The 24341-nt window shown below is 36.5% G+C and overlaps 1 protein-coding gene across 2 annotated transcripts in view; it reads right to left on the bottom strand.

Moving 5' to 3' along the window:
• Window positions 1–295: 295 nt before the first annotated feature.
• The window catches only part of LOC115230229 (MAM and LDL-receptor class A domain-containing protein 1-like), a 70194-nt gene continuing 46148 nt past the window's right edge, over window positions 296–24341 (bottom strand). The window contains exons 7-11 of one of the 2 annotated variants that reach the window (XM_029800445.2): window positions 23052–23162; window positions 21395–21712; window positions 11594–11701; window positions 1486–1593; window positions 296–639 (exon numbers count right to left, since the gene is read on the bottom strand). In XM_029800445.2, coding sequence (XP_029656305.1) covers window positions 311–639; window positions 1486–1593; window positions 11594–11701; window positions 21395–21712; window positions 23052–23162 — 974 coding nt within the window. In that variant the 3' untranslated portion in view covers window positions 296–310. Of the gene's footprint in view, window positions 640–1485; window positions 1594–11589; window positions 11702–21394; window positions 21713–23051; window positions 23163–24341 lie in introns of those variants that run through there. The other variant, XM_036499577.1, reaches the window with a different exon arrangement.

Here is a 24341-nt window from a genome sequence, read left to right as displayed (position 1 = left end):
TAACAATATGGTCACCCTACAACAAATAGAAACAAACATTGCATATTTTGAAACTGCTCACTACATACTGTCTGGTAGGTTTCCCACCTCTCAGTGTATTTTGGTACCTAAACATTTAGTAGAAACATATGGTACTTGAGTAACTTCCTAGGAATTAAAAGCATAGATTTTCAAATTTGTTGTTTTTGCTTAACTTCAGTTCTGATTGAGCAGATCTATGATGAAAGCTGTTCTGAATGTGATCAATGATCAAAATTATGAAAATAAAAATCAAAACTATGAAAAGTCAAGAGTAAATAGAAATGAATTACTAACTTAATTCAGGACAGGTTCCATTATAAATGTTGACACTATTAATTGCCATTCCCCCGGTCTTGATATCCGCAATGAATGTAAGAAAACTTGTCCCTGCTGGAAGCTGGAATTGTCCTTCATATGTTTCATCTCTTTGACTAAAGAAATATTCATTCCAAGCAAGATGATGTGAATTATTTCCATTAGGGTTCTTCTGGTGTAAAATAACTGAGAAATTCCCAGTTAGTGCAAAAGCTGTAGTAAACTTGATATTCACACATGAATCTGCCAATGTTTCCATGGGTGACAGCATTTTCCCCTTTGTTCCTATAATCTGCATACTACCTGTAAATCAAAGAATATTATCAGAAATATTAGCAGAATTACTGAATTGCAAAGCAAACAATTGAATGGGTGAAAAGCCAGAGTTTTTAACTTTTCTTCAAAAATAAGTCCTTATTTGTTGAAACATTAGCAAATAAATTTACTGTTTCTTCCAACAAATAAAAAATTTGAAATTCCAAACAGAAAGTTGAAGATATAAGAAACACATGTTTTTCTTCCATAAAGCTTTTTCATCAAATGGACTGTTCCTTATTTTAGCTTTCTCTGACAATATGCAGATAAGAGACAAATGTTTCTCTAGATAGGATGCTGTCAGTTACAAGTAAACTTTCCTTTATGATAAGCTGAGCCATGCAGTCCAACGAATTAATTATGCAAAAACAGCCATTAACAGATTATATTCTTCTGCAATACATCTATATATCATATTTGCCAGCATGTAAGATGTACTCCTTCTAAACAAGTATATATTTTGGAAAAAAACAAATTTAATATGTTTCATCATGCTCTCATATACCATCTGTAACCAAAAGCTAAGACACAGTGTGCTCCAGAGTGGGAGTGAATTTGGAGTATTATAATTGAGAAGCAAACTTCTGATACAGTTGGCCATGTATGCATAAAATCCAGATGGGGATAGCAAAAAATATTGCAGGCATTAAGCATTATCTAGGATGCTAGATGATGCAAGGAGTACTTGAGTGAAACAGAGAGTGAGGAAAAAGATCATGAAATGAGGGGAGTGAGAGAGAGAGAGAAAGAGAGAGAGAGAGAAAGACTGACAGATAGAAAGGAGAATGTAAAAGACAATGTTTAGGCTGAAAGTTAAGTGACTACTATACTTACCAGGAACATTAAAGAAACTAGTACCATTATCCAATACCGGTACCCATCCATATGCAATTTTATAACCACAGTAGTATTTTGTTGCGAAATCACATGAAATTGAATCAGCTAGTAAGGTAAAAAATAATATAAATTGAAGCAATAAATCAGTTGATCGATAATGATGATGATAAGGATGTAAGTAGTTTAAATGACCTTCTTAATCCCAGTGATTATATAATTTCAACAGAATGCCACATCATTCTCCTTCTTAGAAGAGCATGAATACAGCATGGGATGACAACCATGTTGCATTTTCTTCATGAATGAAAATACAATGACGGGATTCAGACAAAATGCTTTGCAGTATATAGTTATATCCATTTACATCCTGAATTCAAAATTCTGTGGTGGGAATCAGTTTGATCCCTCATTCTAACTTAGTTGATAAGATAAAGTACCAGACAAGATTTAATCAACTGTTCTTTTACACAAAATTTAGGGTGGCCATCCAATACTATTCATCATCATCGTCATCATCATCATTTAATGTCCACTTTCCATACTAACATGGGTTCAACATAAGATAAAATATAATGGTGGCAAATGGGATGGGTACAAGGCAAAATGTATTGTAAATATTAAGGCACATTCATGTATGATGTGATTTGAATTATTACATTGTTTTAACTTTGCATTGATTCCTTTCAAAGTTGAAGACAAAGGAATATTTACATACATATGTGTATGTATGTGTGTGTGTATCCATCCATCCATCTATAAATATATATATATATATATATATATATATATATATATTTGTTGTCCAACCCGTGTCAGCATGGAAAACAGATATTAAGCAATGATGATGATGATGATTATTATTATTATTATATAGATAAATAGATAGATCGATGGATAAATATAGATATGGCTAGTTTATGGGGTTACCGAGGGTTCCATATCCATAAAGTGCTAAAACGCTTAGCTTTACAATGTTTCTTCAGATCCTAAACCCATTGACCTACGGTCTCTCTCTCAATATATATGTTTAGTTATTAAATATATAATGACCATTATTTACATATTATCTTATATAGAAAAGGAAGAGTTTAGGTCACTCATGATCTAAACCAATAAGTTTAGATCATCAGTGCTGTAATTGGTAATCCATTAGGATCCAAGTTCAAAAGAAAGGCTGGAGCTGGGGATCTGTTGCAGACTTCCAAATCAGCAGGTATAAATTACAGGAAGGTTGGACAAGCTTATCAGGTAATTAAAATATTTTGATTAATGTAAAGGTGAATTGAAATAAGGAAAATAAATGTAAATAATGACTTAGTTGTTTCTGGGATATCCCAGGTAATGGATCAATGTGTTGATCAACTTCCCCATACACTGGGTACTCCACATACCTCCCTATGTTTAATCTCAGGTAAGTCCAGACAGTTGGTTGAGTGAAGCATTCAGGTTGATAGACTAAATCAAGCATTAAAGTGCTAGATTTAAGGGTTACACCTTCATGGAAAGATGGACAAACACTCATACCCTCTGGAACAAGATGAACTATGAACTTTATACCTCTATCTACACTGAATTTTCTGGAATATCCAGTGTATGGAGTTGTTGGTCAACACACTGACCCATTACCTGGGATATCCCGGAAACAGCTGTAAGACATAAGTTACTTTTATTTTTCTTCCCTTACTTCGATTCACCTTTATAGTAATTAAAATATTTTAAATGATCTGATCAGCTTGTCCAGCCTTGGTTTTGTTTTCCCCTTCCTTTATTAGACACCCCCCCATCACATACACAAACAAAAGAAGGATACAAGTGGAGCTTAAAATTCACAACTGCTGTTTCAGGAGCACTTATTAAGTTACATCATGACAAAAATCTGCTGTCTTCAGGTGATTTTAAATAGACAGATTGGAGCAAAAATTTCAGGTGTGAAAACAAGGTCTGGGATCAAAGCACCTTAGAGTTAATTTAGTAAAAACCAAATTCTTAGTAAACAAGAAAGCAGACAAATTGCAAATTCTTTCAGGGAGATGGCCCTGCTTGATATGTAGAAATGGCTTAGGTAGAAACTCCATAAAGTGTATATGGTTCAAGCTATGGACACATAAGAGGTGCAGCAATATCAGAGGAAGGTTAACAGAGAAAACAATCTTTGTGTGTGACAGATGAACAAGTACAATAAACACTAGAAATGCTCAGAAAATAGACTCCATCAAATGCTAGGTGGGTATACCCAAAAGTAGTTGATAGCTTCCGTTATCTAGGTGATCAAGTCAGCAGTGGAGGTGGTTGCTCCAAGAGTATTGCTGATAGAATAAGAATACTCTGGGCAAAGTTCAGAGAGCTTCTACCTTTGTTGGTAACAAAGGGCCTCTCTCTCAGAGTGAAAGGCATCAAACAATGATGACTTTTGCAGATTATTTGATGCTACATGGCAGTGAAACATGGGCTGTGACAGCAGAGGACATGTGGAGGTTTGAAAGAAATGAAGCTAATATGCTTCGCTAGATGTGCAATGTCAGTGTGCATGTACAACAGAGTGAAGTTTTTCCATTTCATTTATTATACTTGTCTAACATCTCAGGTTTGACTTGAGCACTTCTATGCAGTCTATGTGTTTCAAAAGAAGTATTTTAACTATGAAAAGAATATATATATACATATATATATATATATATATATATATATACAAAATAAGAAAATGGAGAAACACAACTTGGCCTGCACTCGCATATACGCTTGTACACTTGTGGAACTTAATATCATGTAAACCAATGTTTTTCATTTTTCATTTTATATGTATATGCCGATCTTTAATGCTTTGCATTGTACTGTAGTATTATTGTTGTTGTTGTTTTTGCTATTATGTTGCTAACCACGTGATGCATATATTGCTTTGCTGGTATTAATGTTATTAATAATAATAATAATGATATTAGTAGCAATAGTGGCAATGATAATAGTAATGATGGTAATATTAATGGCATTTTGTAACTTAATATAATGAACTCTTGACTTTGTATATCTGCATTTGAATATGGATATGTGTATGTTTTCTATATTGTAATATCCTAATATTGTGTTGACCAACTGTAACATTGAATATAGATCATATGTATGTATATTGATTTATATTATTATGTATATGTGTATATATATGTATAGGAGTATGAGTATATGCATTCATATGTATGTGTATATTATATATTATGGGTATATACTCACTCTTTTATGGGTGTACCTCCTCTGATATTCATATTTAATTTAGTTTGTATTTCACTATCTCTGAAGAGGCCTTGGGATATTTTTGTAAGTGTCTCATTTATAACTACATATTGACCTATCACACATGGCTAATATGAGCATAATGAGACACCCATATCTGCATGGCCGAAACAGCTGTAAGATGTAGTTTATATTTATATTTGTATTTATTTATATTCACTTATACATACTGTACTTATTGTATCATATTACTCTTTCATGTACATTGTTTTGTTCTATATTATTATGTTTGACCTTAATATTCATAAGTAGTGGTTTAATAAATTATGTGATTGGGTATTATCTGGTAGTTGATCATTGATTAAGATGTGCTTCTCCATTTTCTTATTTTGTATTATTAATTTGTGGTAAAACATTTTACCTTTGCCCATATAATACAGTAAATGAATTAACTGCATCGCAATTCTTAACATTTATATATTAACTTTGTTGGGTGCTTTACTTGCAGTATATTGGATATATGTTATCCCATGGAGGGTTGCACTTGCAACCCCTATCTCAATTTGTATATATATATATATATATATATATATATATATGTATATATATATATATATGTATATATATATATATGTATATATATATATATATAATGTGTGTGTGTGTATGTATGTATGTGTACACACATATTGATATATGATATATATATGGAAAAATCTAAATTAAGAACTTCAATGTCATCATATAAAACATTGACATTTCATAACATACTGGTGAGCTACACATGATGCTATATAATACAGACTGGTCAATAAGGTAAGACCTTAGATAGAAGTGTTATTGTAACCTGGTCAGTTAGGTAACATGCCTGAAATATAGGAGTTATTGAGGATTTGTTTGCATGGTAATACAGTAAGACAGATGCTAGTATAGCCTTAATCAGTATGGAAATACACCTGATGTAATTATTTTTATCTAAGGCATCACCTTTACCTTTGTAACAGTTGACTATGGTACTGCTACACCAGCCATTGGGCATGACTTCTTCATGAACCACCTGATTTATAGTATGGGTGACTAAACCATAACCCTCTCTGCTAGATATTTTAAGCATCTCAGCAGTAATTCCTGATGGGCCAGGGGCTCTTCCTGTCTTCATATCCTTAATTGCTTTATCTGCGATGGAACTGTCAATTTGGGTAGCCAGTTCCTCAATTGGGTCAACGTTTGGCAGACTCTACTCCTCTCACTCATTCTCTATGTTCAACAGTTGTTTCATGATGACATTTCCAAGCCTCTTTCTTGGCAGAATCATTACATGTAAGTGCACCAGCATTCATACAGACACATTTCTCTCATATAACATCACAATTTTCTCTCACACACTGTTTTGCAATCTGAAACACTTCAGTTCTTTGGTCCTCACATCACTGAACATAGGTAAACTTATTCTTTCCTGCTTCTCCCTTGGCTAGATATACTTGTCTCCTAGCATCCCTTCTGGCAATCTGATACAGTTCCCTGCTATATATATATATATATATATATATATATATATATATATATATCATTATCATCATCATTGTTTAATGTCCGCTTTCCATGCTAGCATGGGTTGGATGATTTGACTGAGGTCTGGCCAACCAGATGGCTGCACCAGGCTCCAATCATATCTAGCAAAGTTTCTACAGCTGGATGCCCTTCATAATGCCAACTGTTCCAAGAGTGTAGTGGGTGCTTTTTATGTGCCACCTGCACAGGAGCCAGTCCAGCGGCACTGGCTATGACCTTGCTCAAATGTTTTTTCACATGCCACCAGCACAAGTGCCAGTTAGGCGATGCAGATAATGATCACTCTCGGATGGTGCTTTTTATGTGCCACTGGCAAGGAAGCCAGTTTGTTGCTCTGGCGACAATCATGCTCAGATGGTGCTCTTAGCGCTCCACAAGCATGGATGCCAGTCATCAAATTTGATTTCAATTTCACTTGCCTCAATATGTCTTCACAAGCAGAGTTTAGTGTCCAATGAAGGAAAGTTAGTGGGCTGGTTACACCCCTGGCATAGGCTACGAGGTTATGGTCTCACTTGGCTTGCCAAGTCTTCTCAAGCACAACATATTTCCAAAGGTCCCGGTCATTAGTCATTGCCTTGGTGAGGCCCAATGTTCAAAGGCCATGCTTCACTACCTCATCCCAGGTTTTCCTGGGTCAACCTGTTGCACAGGTTCCCTCAACCGCTAGGGTGTGGCACTTTTTCACACAGCTATCCACATCCATTCTCGCCATGTGGCCATTACCAGCACAGATGTCACTCTTGCACACCACATCTGATGCTTCTTAAGTCCAACTTTTCTCTCAAGGTACTTACACTCTGTCAAGTATGCACACTGACATTACACATCCATCGGAGCATACTGGCTTCATTCCTTGCAAGCTTATGCATGTCCTCAGCAGTCACAGCCCATGTTTCACTGCCATTTAGCATGGCTGTTCGTACACATGCATCATACAGTCTACCTTTTACTCTGAGCGAGAGGTCCTTTGTCACCAGCAGAGGTAAGAGCTCTCTGAACTTTGCCCATGCTATTCTTATTCTAGCAACTACACTTTCAGTGCACCCTCCCTGCTACTGACTTGGTCCCTAGGTAACAGAAGCTATCAACTACTGCAAGTTTTTCTCCCTGAAATGTGGGAGATGTTCTCTGCACATTTTCAGAGTTTATTGCTCCTGAGTATCTGTCACATACAAAAACTTTCTTCCCAGTTAGCTTTCCTTTGATATTGCTGCACCTCTTATGTGTCCATAGCTTACACTGGGTACATCTTATAGAGTTTCTACCTACACCTTTTCTACAGATCGAGCAGGGCCATCTACCTGAAGGGATTTGTGGTTTAACTACCTTCCTACTTATTAGGACTTTGGTTTTTGCTAGGTTGACTCTAAGGCCCTTTGATTCTAATCCTTGTTTCCACACTTGAAACTTCTCCTCTAGTTCTGATAGTGACTCAGCAATTAGAGCAAGGTCGTCAGCATAGAGGAGCTCCCAGGGCCATCCTGTCTTGAATTCCTCTGGAGGACTATGATAAATAGGAGGGGGCTGAGGACTGACCCTTGGTGGACCCCTACCTCAACCCAGAATTCTTCACTGTACGTGTTGCCAACCTCACCTTACTGACAGTGTCCCTGTACATGGCTTGCACAGCTCTCACTAACCATTCATCACCAGATAAGGGATCGGGGGACCCTGTCAAAGGCTTTCGCCATGTCAACGAAAGCCAGGTACAGAGGTTTATCTTTGGCTAGGTATTTCTCCTGCAACTGTCTTACCAGAAATATAGCATCAGTGCTACTTTTACTGGCACAAACCCAAACTGCATCTCATCTAAACTGACACTTTCTCTAATTAGTTGGGCTATGACCCTCTCCGTGACCTTCATTACCTGATCCAACAACTTGATACCTCTGTAATTATTTGTCTCTAAATGTCACCTTTACCTTTGTAGCAGTTGACTATAGAGCTGCTACACCAGTCATTGGGTATGATTCCTTTTTGTATCAGCTGGTTAACTATATGTGTGATTAGGCTATAGCCGACACTGCCAGATATTTTGAGCATCTCTGCAGTGATTCCTGATGGGCCGGGAACTTTCCCTGTCTTCATACTCTTAATTGCTTTATCTACCAACTCGGATAGCTGGTCCCTCTGTTGGGTCGACATTCGGCAAACTCTCTTTCTCCCATATTATCATCATCGTTTAATATCTGCTTTCCATGCTGGCATGGCAGTCAAATGTTTTGACTGAGCACTGGCAAGCCAGGAGGCTGCACCAGGCTCCAATGCGATCTGGCAAGGTTTCTACAGCTGGATGCCCTTCCTAATGCCAACCACTCAGAGAGTGTAGTTAGTACTTTTTATGTACCACTGACATGAGAGCCAGTCAGGCAACACTGGCATCAGCTATGCTCGAATGGTGCTTTTTACATGCCATCGGCTTGGAAGCCAGTCAGGCAGCACTGACATTGGACACAATTACGACTTCACTTGGCTCAACAGGTCTGCTCAAGCACAGTAGATTGCCCGACGATAGAAGGGTACTTTTAAACAGGCCAATTATGCGATACTGGCATTGGCTACGGCTAGTCTCACTTGGCTTGCCAGGTCTTCTGAAGCACAACATATCTCCAAAGGTCTTGGTCGCTTGTCATTGCCTCTGTGAGGCCCAATGTTCGAAGGTCATGCTTCACCACCTAATCTCATGTGTTCCTGGATCTACCTCTTCCACAAGTTCCCTCCACTGTTAGGGTGTGACACTTCACACAGCTGTCCTCATCGATATGCGACACATGACCATTCCAGCACAGTCATTGCACACCACATCTGATGCTTCTTATGTCCAACTTTTCTCTCAGGGTTAATACATTCTGTTTTGTATGTACACTGACATTACACATCCTGCAGAGCATACTAGCTTCATTTCGCTCAAGCCTGCACATGTCCTCAGCAGTCACAGCCTATCTTTCCCTGCCATGTAGCATGGCTATTCACACACAGGGATCATACAGTCTACCTTTCACTCTGAGTGAGAGGCCCTTTGTTAGTAGCAGAGGTAGGAGCTCTCTGAACTTTGCCCAGCCTATTCTTATTCTAGTAGCTATGCTTTCAGAGCATCCACCCACTACTACTGACTTGGTCACCTAGGTAACAGAAGCTATCAACTACTTCTAGTTTTTTACCCTGGCATCTGATAGAATCTGTTTTCTGTACATCTTCAGTGTTTATTGCCCTTGTGCATCTGCCACACACAAAAATTATCTTCCCAGTTAACCTTCCTTTTATATAGCTGCACCTCTTATGCATCCATAGTTTACACTGGGTACATGTTTTGGAGTTTCTAATTACACTTTTTCTACAGATTGGGCAAAGCCATCTACCTGAAGGGGTTTTTGAATTATCTCCTTTCTACTTACTAAGACTTTATGTAAATATGCTTAGTGTGAAAGTATTTCCTGTTAATTCATATCTGCAAGGCCATAAGTCTTAAGAATGTTTCTTATACTCATTAAACTTTTTCATCTCTTTCTCTCTCTCCTCTCTTTTCCCACTCCCAGCAATAACTCATAATTAAAAACATGGCAGTCCCTCTGACCCTGCCAACTACTGTACTATGGCACTCTCTTCCAGCATTTCAAAGTGATGGTCAAACTATTTACAACAATCTGTTTCAATCTCTCTCTCTCTCTCTCTCTCTCTCTCTCTCTCTCTCTCTTCCTCACCTTTGTGAATAACAGTTTAGTTTTTATACTATCAGCTCTATTGGAGATCTGTTATATATTTTCCACACTAGAGAGCACATGCCTTTGAGAAATTTTATGAAACGTCATTGTTACTCTCAGCATGAGCAAGTTATTCAACTGCATTTAGTATGCAAATCTGGTAAAATTCCTTACATATAGGCTGTACACAACTCTCTTCTTATGAATCAGTGTCTTCATGCCAGATCACAGTACTATGGCAGGTATTAATATCATAGCACTCTTAACTCCCGCTCTATAATTTCTGATATGTCATCCACACTTTTCTTCCTCTACAGTGACAACCTCTGTGATTTCACTATCAGCAACACCCATTCTTATATAGATGATAATACCCTTTATTACTCCTCAACATTCTACACCTATGTCATGTAGATGCAACCTTGATACTTCATTCTAAGTTTACACTAACTTCAAAAATATCCTCCAATATAGTCATGTCAATGTTGTGTACTTTAATGCTACAATGAAAACCACTACATATATCAAGAAGGAAAACATTATCTTCACACACTCCTCTTAAACATGAATAGTATGCAGCTAGACATCACAGAGTTACTGAAAATAGCAGGCCTAAGTCTCACTGAGAATCTCTTAATAGTCAAAACTGCATCACAATGCCTGGTCTTCCTTTCAAGAGTAAGAAAATACTTGAACACCCAGCAGCTAATTAATTATTAATAAAACCCCAAAACAGAGAACTGCTTTCTTATCTAGGATAGCACTGCTGCATATCCACAGACATCCTAGACCACATCCAGGAAGTAAAGGCTACTCCACAGAGTCTTATGAAGTCATTTCCCAACACACTCTGGCTTGCAAACATGCTGTTCTCTTTCAGTATTATTTTTTATACTAATTTTACTGTGTCCTCTGCTGTTTGGTGGTGCTGCTGGCTTGTCTCATATCATCTTTCCTCAGCCATTCCTGACTTTCCTATCTTTCTCTTTCTCACTGCCTTTATTGTAACTCCACTCCTACCACCAACTAAACCCAACATTAAGCATTATTCCCATTTCTTCTTCAGAATGGTATTCTAGAATTCTCACCCTGCACTTGTCTTTTTTGCCATCATCAAATTACAAATATTTAAAGGAATGTTAACTACATCGATATCAGTGGTCTCAGAGGTCTTGTGATGGTCATGGTCTCAATTCTTTCCACCAAACTAATAATGTATAAAAAAATAAAATAAAAATGAATTTAATGGAATATGTGACCAAGAATCAAGCCTAGGTTGTAGACTAGGTTTTCTCAAGAGTTTACCATTTGTGCAATACATTAATCTCATTAATTATATAATGAAAGGGAAATTGCAAAACTCGGGGCTGATACTTAATTTATGGATTCAGTTGACAAGGAGTTTACCATTTTCTGCTCTATGGAATTCATTGGTAATAGACTATAAAGTAGAAATACCAGTGTTGTTTAATTAGCACTATAGGTTGTTTTAAAGCTCTCAACAGGAAATATAACCTAGATAGTTTATCAAATGGTTTATAAAGAAATCTTTTATTTAAAAAAATATGGCCATAAAAAAGATAATGAACAAAATAAACACTTACGGCAATTCATTTCATCACTACCATCACTACAATCATTGGTTCTGTCACATACTTTAGATTCACTATAACAATAATTATTTTTACACTTTCTTGTTCCAACTGGACAATCTGAAATAATAGAAAATAAAAACAGAACATTTTAAAAACATGTAATTAAATATAAATACTTAAAATCTAAACAAGTTGATGTATTTACTTGATTATAATTTTTGCTTTCTAAGCATCAAAACAATAATTCAGGAAACATTTGTCTCAATTACCTATGAACCTCTCTCTCTCCCCTTCTCTCTCATGATAACCTCACATGTATAACATTTCTAAAACTTCTTTACAAAGAATTCTTCTTCAGAGCCACAATACACTTTGTCTTCAACCACCTGGTGACTTAACAAATCCCAAAGGATATCTACACTTGAAGTATTGTTCACATATTGAAAGTGCTGCTGCTTTGTTCATAAAAATTAGAGGTTTAAATGAAAAGACTGTTTAGCTAAGATTATTTCTCCAACAAACTACAGCTATTGACTCACATACATGTTGCTTCTTTTCTTTATCCCATCTACTGATACTGCACCAGGCTTCATTCTGCTAAATCATTTATTTCATTAATCCCCTCCTTTCATCACTCTAATACGCAAATATTTTGGGAGTTGGATGAAAGTTATAAGCTTTATATTTAAGTGCTCATATTAACCACACTGTGTAACAAAATTTTTATTTGTTCTTGTCTTTGGTTAGTAAGTGTTATTTCCTATTTGCTTCTATCTAGAAATCAAAGGAAATGATTACCATTCCCTTTGGACTTTGGTTTTATGACCTGGACATCGATGTTTTGAAACTTTCCCATTACATTTTAGACACAATCAGTGCTGAGTTGCTGAAGTAGAAATATTCTAAAAAATATTCTGCTCAGTACTATAGATTTGCTTGTTAGTTGCTTGTCTTTAACCACTTGAGCATGTGCCTTAGTGGTTGACAATATGTGCATCACTGAGCAGGAGTAGTGGGAGATCATCACAGCCATGTGTTGAGAGGGGTTCTTTGGGGATTTTAAAAATGTAACAAAAGCAAAGTTTGAAGGAAATATTAGTTATTTTTCATACTTTCTGGGAGTAAGCAAATAGGAAATAACAATTGCTACCCAAGGACAAAATCCGTGTTACACAATGTTATGCATGCCTATACTGACAATAATGGTAATGACAAATTTTTAAGTTCGCTTGACATTTTGTAAATGTGAAAGGGATTAACATTTTGATATTCTGTATCAAAGGTTCTAACAAGAATAGGTGGAAAAGAATTCTGTTTACATAATCAGTTTGATCAGTCACCTTCCTCTGTCTGTTAAGTAAAGTGTCATCCAAACTGATGTTTATTGGCATTTGAACTTAATTTGCAACACCTGTGCATATTTATCAGCTTTGTTGTTGTTGGTAATTCTTATCAACAACTTTCCCTGTGATCATGATTTGAGAAGACATACAGCAGCATGCTAATGATTGAACATACTGAAAACACAGGACTGTGAAATGAAACTTTTTGAAAATTGTTTTAATAATGGTATGTTACTTTATATATTTTTGTGGAGCTAAATCAAAATATCAAAACAGCTCTTCCCTGTTGCCTAAAATGTAAAATAAAGTTTATTATAAACAACACAAACACTTTGTAATTTAATAGCTTTCAATGTGATAACTGTTAAACAGAAATTATTTTTATTTAAGGAAAATTTAATAAAATGTAATCCTAAATGAAATTATGCTAAATGCAGCTAAATTGAAAACCTTCTTCTCCTGGTTATATTGACAAATTCTGAAAATTTTGGGGTACGATATTTACACGAGTAGAAGCTTTTTTTAACAAATTTTTTCCTGAAAATTACCTGTGTAAATTACACACGTGCACAATTGATAATTATTTAACTCTATCAGATTTAAAAAGGGGAGATAACTAGTGTCTGTACTTGAGCTCAATATCCAATAACAACACATTTCTTAAGAAAAAATTACTGAAAACACAGGACTGTGAAATGAAACTTTTTGAAAATTGTTTTGATAATGGTATGTTACTTTATATATTTTTGTGGAGCTAAATCAAAATATCAAAACAGCTCTTCCCTATTGCCTAAAATTTTCTCAAAATGTAATCATGAAATATACCATAATTTGTAGGTAAATCTACAACTGGCAAGACAAAATGAAACTAATAAAAATGAATTTGGTACTTTATTTAGTCAAATAAAAAGGCACAAATGCAATTGGAAAGTGAAAAAGTAGATTTTTACAAAGGTTCCATTCATGTTTTAGGTTTAGTACCTCAAAATCTATTCTTTTCCACTTGGAAATCATGCCAGGAACTCTTTTGCATATAAGAATTTGTTCACTATCCAACAATAGTTGGTCATCATATGACCATTCAATCTGCCCTCATATCTTCTTTCCATCTCCTTTATGTCTTGATGAAACCTTCCCCCTGCTCCTCACTCACATCCTCAGATTTTCCAGAAAGAAATCCAAATGGATATGTAGGAAATTAACTTTAATGCTCATTCTATATCATAATGTCTTAAACTTTGCCAGCATTCTTGCCACTATACCTTTGTAGTTTGTATCCCTATGATTACCCTAGAAATTCTTCACTATATCTTTAAAACTAATGCTTGCATATTTTTTGAGAATCACTAAAAGAGTTTCCAAATTTTCATACTTGATGAGCTTCCTCATATCTGGTCCCACAAGTACACCCTTTTCATCCTTGGTGTCTGATAGGGGAGGAAACTTGCTATGCAAATATTTGAAGCTCTCTCCATCTTGTGGCAAAACTTCTATGAACTGCTTCATGAGATCAAGTTTTATATACAGTGGAGCAAAAGAACCCTTTTTGGAACCAAACTTTCTTGGAGGACATACTTTGTTCCTGGTCTAAGCGTAGTCCTACATGGCCATCTTTTTTAAACCAGTGGAGGTTCCTGGAACTATTGTCCCATCCACATAAGGAACAAAGAAACTTTGTGTAGCCTGACTATTATCCAAGCAACATACAAATTATTTTCAAGTTGTTCTAAATCATCCAGTTGTGATCTTTGAATTTAATCTTGTTTAAGAGTGACATCAAAATTTTCATGTTTTCTTCATGGTCATTGAGTGTCCAGCAGGGATGTTATGCAGTAGAACAACTTTAAGATATCTTTTTGAAGAATCAATAAAGGGTCTCCATTAAACAGTGTTGTAACTAGTGCCAAACTTTTTTATTTGTCCTCATGGAACTGTACAATAAATCAATTTTTTTTTTTTTTGAAATAAGAAACAAATTCTTTTCTGCTGTTATGATACCTATACAATGATGCATGAGGAGCTAAAAGATTTTTGGATTTCAGTCTGGAACCTAAAAGCTCTGCTGACTCCTTTGCAAGCCCTGAGTCCCTCACCAGATTGTTTAATTCACCCTAATTAAATAATTGAGGTTCTTCATCTTCACTATTATTGAAGTCTTCATCATCGTTGCTATTTCTGCCTTATGACTTAGAACTCAAACGTATGTCTTCAAGGTTACCTGCTGGTGATGGGACTGGAACATCTGCTCCATGGGCAACAGGCTTCAATGCAGATGAGAGACTTGGATAAACAATGTTTTTCCCACTCATCAGATTGTGTCCTTGCGCCTTACTTGATTAAAAGTATTAGTCATCGCTGTGATTTTATGCTCTATCCATATTATTGGAATCCCAAAACGAAAGGATTTCTCAGTAAATTTGTCCATTGACTTAGTTCCTCATCATAAAATAAACAGGCCACTTCATGTATTAATCTCTTAATTTCACACCAAAGTTGGCATAGTAAAATTTTTTGATGACATTGGTAATGTTTTTCTGGTGTAGCTTAGTCATAAATTTGCTGCAACTGTAACTAAAGTTATTCAGTCTTTTTGCACATTTATAAGACATCCTTACTTCAGATGATATGGAGGCCTGTAAGGAAAGGGGAAGGGGATATTTTTTAACAGTATATATTTGATTTACCATCAAAATACATACATATCATTAAAGAAGCAATGAAATATAACTAATGATACAGTAAAACAATATATATAGTATGTATGTTTGTTGGTAGTCTATTGGTGTCTGGCAATGACAAAATCTATGTTCTCAGTGATGAGAGTAATGTGATTCCGCAGTTCAAAGCTGGAAACACACAGGCACTCATAGATATTACAGTGTAATCTGTTGACTGAATTGAGATGGATGCTGAACTGTGACATTTTTGTTTTGCAGCATCAAGTCCTCTTCAAAGGCAGTTGCTGCTCTTGAAGTGAGATACCTCCACGTTGAACTGTCTGTGGCAGAAGCTTCAAGTTCATGTGGACCAAAGCTGCTGCATTTGAGGTTGCTTTTCAGAATGTCTTTGTACCTCAGCTAAGGTCTTCCTTGTTTGCATGAGGTCACCATACAACAGCTGGCTGGGTACACAGTGGTCATCGGAATAACTGATGACATACCAGTCCAGTGCAAATGAACCTTCAACAACATTGACTTAACGTTTGTTGAACTAGCTCTGTCCAGCACTTCTTGGTTTGTCACTCTGTCCTGCCAGTGAATGCCCATGATTCTGCATAGTCTCCTTGTGTGAAACTGTTTCAGCTGTTTGATGTGCCAGTGATATGGGGTTCATGTTTCGCATCAATAGAATAGTATAGAGATGACTACAGCCTGGTCAATTGTCGACCTCATAGACAGTCTGATGCCTTTCTGCTGGAGGACTTTCACTTTCAATCCTCCAAGTACTTGGCTAGTTTTGTGGACTCTGAATAAGATTTCACTGTCTTATGATGCATTGACTGATATTGTGCAACCAAAGTACTTGAAAATCATCACACACTTAAGCTGGTCTCTCTCAATGGTGATGTTTGGCTGGAGGTGAATTGTGTTCAGAGCTGCTTGGGCTACAACCTCTATTTGCTCAAGACTCATGGTCAGTCCAAAGAGCCTTGACCCTTCTGCAAGGTTGTTAACAATGGTCTGCAGGCGATTTTGCTTTATGTGCCATAAGGGCAAAGTCATCTGCAAATAGGGCTTCAGTAATGGACTTTTCACTGTCTTGGTTGAAGCAGAGAGTTGGTGGTGGTCAAAAGCAGAGCTGCTTGAGTAATATCTAATGTATACACACCCAGGTCTAAGTCTTACACTGTGCAAAGTAGGACCTGTGTGAAGAACAAGTTGAACAATGTGGGGGTGAGTATGCAGCCCTGATTCACATCATTGGGGATATTGAAAGAGTTGGTGCAGTCATCATTGCAGAGAACTTGACTAGTAATATTATCATGAATCTTATCAGTATGGTGACCGTGTGTGGGCAGCCCAGCTTAGGATTGTTCACAAAGCTTCTCTCTTGACTGTGTCAAAAGCTTTGGTCTGGTCTATGAACATGGAATACAAATTTATCTGTTGTTCAATACACTTCTCCTTGACATAACACACAGCAAACTCCATGTCTATGGTGCTGCAACCAGGGCAGAAGCCACACTGGGGTTCAGGCAAGTTGCTCTCAGAGATGTTGGTGAGGAGCCTGTTGAAGAGGATGCAGGTCAGGATTTTTTCAGCAATGGAAACCAGGGAAATGCTCCAATTCCTGCAGTCTGATTTGGCCCCTTCGTTCTTGTACAGTGTAACTATGGTGGTGTCTTGGAAGTCAGCTAGTATACACTTTTCCTCCCAAATGGATGCAAAGATATCATGGAATGCACTGAAAGCTGTGGTACCAAGTGCCTTGTACGGTTTTGCAGGAATTCTGTCTGCTCCCAGAGCCTTGCCACAGTTCATTTTTTTAATGGCAGTCTTGGCCTCATTTACACTAAGCAGCAAGTCAAGGTCTTTGTGTAGAGTCTTCTGAGGTATTTGCTGCTATGTTTCCTGGTTGACAGTGGACAGCCAGTTTAGGTGTCGGTTCAAGTGCTCCTCTCACCTTGCCCTGATTCCTTCTTTGTTGTTGATGATTGTTGAGCCATCAGCAGATGTCAGGGAGCTGTAGATGGGTTTGATAGCACTGTACAGCATCTTGGAGTTGTTGGTTTCAGTGCAGAGCTGCACTTCTTCAGCTTCCAGCTGTCACCATCAATCTTGCATATTGTGAAGCTTCCTCAGGGGTCTGGTTTGCCAGTCACACCATGTGGGTCAGTTTGGATGATTCTGGCAATCATGTAAACCTTTCTCTTATCATCTGACTGTGCCTGTATTGCTTTATTATCATCATTAAAACAGTCCTGAAGAAGCTTTTCCTTTGAGCCTAGAACTATTTTGGCTGTCTTTGAACTGACTTCTTTGAACTGGTTCCACTTTTCCTCTGATTCACCGGTTAGTGGTCCTATTGCCTTGAACTTGATTTCAAGTTTAGGCTGGAACTCTTGCTGGTATTTGGTTGAAAGTAGTCTGTGTTGAAGGCCAGTCTAATAAGCTTTGGGCGCTTGTGGTGCTGGGGAACTATGTGGATGTTGAGCATGGATCTTACGAGTCTATGATCTGTCCAGCACTCTGCTTCATGCATTGCCTTGGTGATGAGGATATCACTGCTGTCATGCTGGTGGGTGATTATGTAATCAATAATTTTCCCGTTTTGAATATGCATACATCCATGATGTCTTATACTTAATCAGCCTGCCAGAAGTTGGTGTTGGTAATCAGCAGGTTGTGCTCGATGTATCTGCTCAGCAAAAGAAGTCCATTGCTATTGATCTTCTCATCTCCCTGCTTCCCTATAACTCCTCTCCAGTGCTCCTCATCTCTGCTGACTCTGGTGTTGAGTTGCCTAGTATTACAAGCTTGTCATTAGCAGGCATGTCAGATAGAGCAGCATCCAGATCAGCATAGAATTGCTCTCTGATCTCTTATGTGCACATCATTGTAGGGGCATACACACTTATGATGATAATGAATTGTTTGTTGCTGACAGGGAGGCAAAGTTTCAGAAGCCTTTCATTTGCACCTGTGGGAAGACAGGGAATCTGTTTTAGGAGACTCCAACTCCATGTATTTTGTCCTCATGTAGAGCCTTACCTTTACAGAAGAATGTGTAGCTGCTATCTGATTCTGTCAGCGACCCTTCCCTGGCCTGTTGAGTTTCACTAATTGCTGCTATGTTGATATTGTACCAATAACTAGGTTTTCCTTTCTCAATTTAGACTGACCACAAATGGATAAATCTATCAGCTGCAGTTAACTGGCCAGAACTGTTTAGGGCAAGTTTTCATTAGGCCACCTTTTCTAGGCCTTCCCTTCCTAGGATGAGCAGTGCTGTTCTGAAGAAGCTACTCACCCACCAGGGAAGCTGCCAAAGTTCTTTGCTGTCCAATATGAAGAACAGCAACCATGCAGGCTTGTGACTAAAATTTCTAGTGGTCACCTTCAACTGTCCCTTTCACCACTTTTCCATTGCCACAGGACTTAAGGTTGACAGTTGGAAGGCTGAAAAGCACAGACACCTGTGCATGAATTTGTTTTAAGTGGGAGATCCATTGCATAGAGGCCAATACCACTTGCTCAGCAGAAAGAACCTTGATTCAGGAGCAAAGAAAAGTATTAAAGCTGGTTACCCTTCCTGGTGCAGTGGATGGCCAGGGTTCTATAGTGTTTTGTCATGTTCTAGGCACTCTACAACTCCCGCTGGTATTGCCTTTCTCTCTGTTGGACCTCACTGGTGGTTTCCTCTACCCAGTATGCCAGAACCAGTCTTCACATGCATGGGTAGACAACCCATATCTCGCTGAGGGTTTGAGACCCACAGGCTACACTCAGCTGGTTTAGCTCACCAGTCAAAGTGTGTCCAATGTACATGCAGACAGCTACATGGAGCCGCAGGTGAGAGCTGAGTACCTGGTGGGTACCAAGGTGAATGAGTCACTCCTAAGAAGCATGAGTAGCCTCTCCAACTAGAGGTACTATCCTTCCCTCAATGCCCCAAGGGTATATAAAAGGAATTATATACTCTTTACTCTTTTACTTGTTTCAGTCACTTGACTGCGGCCATGCTGGAGCACTGCCTTTAGTCGAGCAACGACTTATTCTTTGTAAGCCTAGTACTTATTCTATTGGTCTCTTTTGCCAAACAACTAAGTTACGGGGACGTAAACACATCACTATCAGTTGTCAAGCAATGTTGGGGGACAAACACAAACACATAAATACACACACACACACACACACACATACATATATACATATATACGACGGGCTTCTTTCAGTTTCTGTCTACCAAATCCACTTACAAGGCTTTGGTCAGTCCGAGGCTATAGTAGAAGACACTTGCCCAAGGTGCCACGAAGTGGGAATGAACCCGGAACCATGTGGTTGGTAAGTAAGCTACTTACCACACAGCCACTCCTGCAACTAGTATATGTATAAATATAAATATAAAACTATAAAAGGAATATAATAGAATATAAAAATATTAAAATAAGAATATAAAAATATAAACATAAAAGGAAGTTTAAAAGTATACAATATATATACCTACACACACCCACATGTACATAAATAAACAACACACTTCTATATATTGTTGAATGGCAATGGACTACTCATAGGTTCTTCCACCTTTTGGTGAGTCTTACTTTTTGTCCTACAGGGTGTCCAACAATCACCCTCTTCACCAAGCAAACTCAGTGGTTGCCAGTTTAGTTGCCGATGAACCGACCATGTGATCGGTTGTATTGGGTTATATATCACCAACAGTGCTCAAGTGCAACCTGATATAAGTATGTAATATATATATACATGAAAACAAGCATAAGGAAATAACTGAAATAAAAAAAAGATACATTGTAACCTGAAAACATGGCATTGTAAAGTGCATCTTTCTCTCCTCATAGCTTGTGGGTGACTGAAGCTAGAGATGTAGGCACTTCTCTGTGTAGCTGAAGCAGTTTATATATTGCCAGATGTTTATTTTCCAAAATAAACTCCTATAAGTTATGCTGTTATAGTGTCTATAGATATGGTGATTAATCATAATAATAAAAGATAAAGGTCATGTTCAGGCATAATGGTAAAATGCAGTGATCAATTTTCTGTAGAAACTGTAAATGATAGAATAACTTTGAAAATTTTGAAATCAGCAGGTAAAAATCAATTACACCCATTACATGAGAAACAACTTTTCGATTGTAGACCTGTGAAATTAATAAATAGAAAATTGAGGATAATTTCTGGAATTTTCAAACTGCCAATCTAATGATTTTAGTATTTCATCATCGTTACTGTCAGCTGAGAACCATGCCCTGCCCTTTTGAAACACATCATTATCATTTCCCACTTAATATCTTTAATTCTCAACTGTTACTAAGTCATTTTCTGAATATGTTTGCTCAAATTCTTACTGATCTTATGATCACTTGTAAACAATCAATGCTTTAGTCTTTTGTTAAAGGTAGTGTTCAGGTGTGATCAATTTCATAGTTGAAAAATAGGTAAAATGCTTAAAAACTCATAAAACAACATTATCAGCAAACAAACATTTGTAAACAATCTAATTATGCACCGACAACATAACTTTATTTTCAATTTGACAAGATTTTCAACACAATTCCTACTAATTTGGTTGAATGTCAAGTTAGAAATTCCTGGTAAAAAAGGAATACAGAAGGTTGATCAAAGTTTTACCAAATATAGACTGACTAATGTAATCTTATAAAATTATCCAGAGCAGCAATGGACCTGTGCACACTACACAAACATGAAAGTCTAATAAACAAAACATTTCTATTTAGTTTGATATAACCAGAATTTCTAAAACTAGAGTAAATTTAAAAACTTACCTAATTGTGGACAATTATTTTCTCTGATGTAGACATAATCAAGTAAAACTCCACACACTCCATAGCTTACACTTTGTGCCTGGAAAACGAGTTTTGTAATCTCTTGCTGAATATACACTTGAGCTATTCCCCATGGAGTTGTATCATCACTCACCATACTTAAAATAGTGTTGTTGTTAAAGGCATTATAGATGGCCAGCTTGCAATTTTTGTTGATTATCTTATATCTAATTTGTACACAGCTGTTGGTGATATTTTCAGTTGGAGATGCCAACGTGCTTTCATGATAGTAGGAGAGTGTAGTTTGCATATAAAAGCCTAGAGAAAAAAAATTAAAAATTTTATTCAATTTGTAACATAGACATACTGAATGTGATTTAATTCATCTTAAAATAGTAAAAAATACTTTCTCTGAAAATTGGTAATAATTATTAGTTTCACCTTCTGAAACGTTTTATTACAACATACAGACAGATATTTGGATTGTGAGAGTATATTCTACAACTGACAGGAGATCACTTGAAGAATCTGAATTCTTTGTACCTATTTATAGTTAAGAATACTCAGGCATTTTGGAGTTAAGTACATTGGTCATGAATACTATGTTGTATCAATGATAGGATACAAAGGACTGTACTCTCAACTGAATGACTGATAATTAATCAAAATAGTCTACCATAGTCTCCTTTAACTATTCTTTGTATGGAACCTATTTGCAGCTGGGAGAGCTAAGTATCTTAATTATGGATATAGCACAGCGGTGGTGATAGAAACCAGCTGAAAATACTTTCACTTGTATGATGATGCCTTATTGATTAGGTCTGCTGCAAAAATCCAAATAACTGCTGATCCAAGTCATTTGTTGATTTTCTTTTTTTTTAGCAATAAAAAATAATAGGAACAATATAAAAGGAACACAAACAAATAAATGTTTGTTGTGTGAAGAGTCTTTTCTTTTAGTGTTTCTCAGCATTTTTGTACACAGCATGTATTTACGTGTGCATGATGTTGTTGTTTCCTTGGTTGGCATTAGGAATGGAATCCAGCCATAGACACCAAGTAAAATCACATTGGAACTTGGTGTAGTTCTCCAGCTTGCCAGTTCTGGTCAAACTGCCCAATCCAAGTCATTTTAAAATGTCTGTTTTATGATGACAATGATGCGGATGATGCATGCATGTATGTGCATATGTTCATGTGTATAGCAAATATATGCAATCAGTGAAACTGATATCCTTCACAAAATTAAAACTGTTTGTCAAATATGTAGATCTTTAAGAGTCAAAGATGCAATTTCCTTTTAATGATAAACTGATAAGTGATATAAAATGATATAGAAGTTATATAAGAGCATAAACATCAAAATACCTCAAAGCGATAAATGGTGCAAACCAAACAAAAAAAAACAAAACAAAATATTTATCAAGGCTTCAATGAGAATTTACCTATGTCCATGCAAAAATATTAATAATGTAGGAAGGTTTGAACAAGTAATTGAATCTTAGCTTTAGACTCAGTTTTCCACAAGTTTACTTCTTTATATTTCAAGCCCAAAAATCAAAGATAACTAACTGAACACATAAGTCTGCTGATAAATATACATTCATCAGAAATAAAAGAAGGCTCATGCAATATAAAATAAAGAATAATTACTTACCATCTGTTAGGTTAGTATCATTTCTTGAATTTATTCTTTCCCATGCTGGGTAGTAAGTTAAGTTGCTATACTGGCATGTGCCTTCTGTGAAACCACAGGAAATATTTCTGTCTTTAATGAAAACGAGGAAAAAAATCAACATTATTTACTTCATGTCATAAAATATTCTCAAAACTGAAAAAATAGCTTGTTATTGTATACAACAAATAAACAAAAGCATTGAAATCAGAATGTTTGAAATCAGAAAAGAATGAGGTGAGCACGATCCTTTTGATGTGTAATATTAACTTAAGAGAGGAGAATCAGTAAGTTGCCAAAGACATTAATCAGTCTGATGTTTCCTGCCTGTCTGTGAGCCCTATCTTAGTCAATCATGCAGATCAAAAATTTGTAAGTTGGGTAGTCAACCATTTTAAACTGAGGACTACCTACTGGATCTCTATTCACTATACTAATGAATACTCTATCTAGGTATGATCTCGCTGACACACTATGGTTGTTTCATGATGTCATATTTGGGAAATCCAGCTAGTAGATATTGGAAAGGTCTGATCTGGTTTTGATGCTTTAGCATCACTTCTAAAGGATTAACCCTATACAGTCTTAGTAAGCATCTAAAATATGGAATTATAACAAACAGAAGGCTGTTTACAACTTGCTACAATTCATTGATAATTTTATTGATAGAGTCAAGCCCAAGAAATCAAAAGGAAATATTGTTTTAGAATCATATCAGTTGCCTTTATTTTGTATTTCCTTATACAGTATTCATAAATTGTTTATGCAAATCACTACCTTGTTAATAAGTGTTTCTCTTTCTTTAATTAATCATTAAAATGTTGCTGATTTGTTGTTTCATTTATAAGAACCACAAGAAATTATTGATGCAATTTTGGCTTTTTGTCATGTATCTTCGATCATAAATGTTATATGTTGTAAATAGCTGTACATTTATGTTTCATTTGTATATAAAAAACTATAGTTAATCAACTACAACTATCAACAACATCAGTAGTTACTAGCTCAATAGTAAACAGTTGTAGTTGTTAACTTTAGATCCCTTATGTCTTATAAGTCCTCTCTTTTATTAACAATAGTAACACATCTATTAGGCAACTTGTCAAGTGCACAAGTGGTTAGCTGAATTGTTAGAATGTTGGACATACTGGCTTGTAGTATTTGTTCTAACTCTTTATATTCTGAGTTCAACTTCTACTGAAATCATGTTTGCCTTTTATTCCTCTTGGGTCAATAAAATAAAGTACAAGTAAAGTAGTGGGGTTGATGTTA

This window comes from Octopus sinensis, unplaced genomic scaffold (assembly GCF_006345805.1).
Source record: "Octopus sinensis unplaced genomic scaffold, ASM634580v1 Contig14988, whole genome shotgun sequence".
NCBI lineage: Eukaryota > Metazoa > Mollusca > Cephalopoda > Octopoda > Octopodidae > Octopus > Octopus sinensis.
Note: the sequence above shows the minus strand (reverse complement) of the source record. Positions and strands in the feature narration are given on the sequence as shown.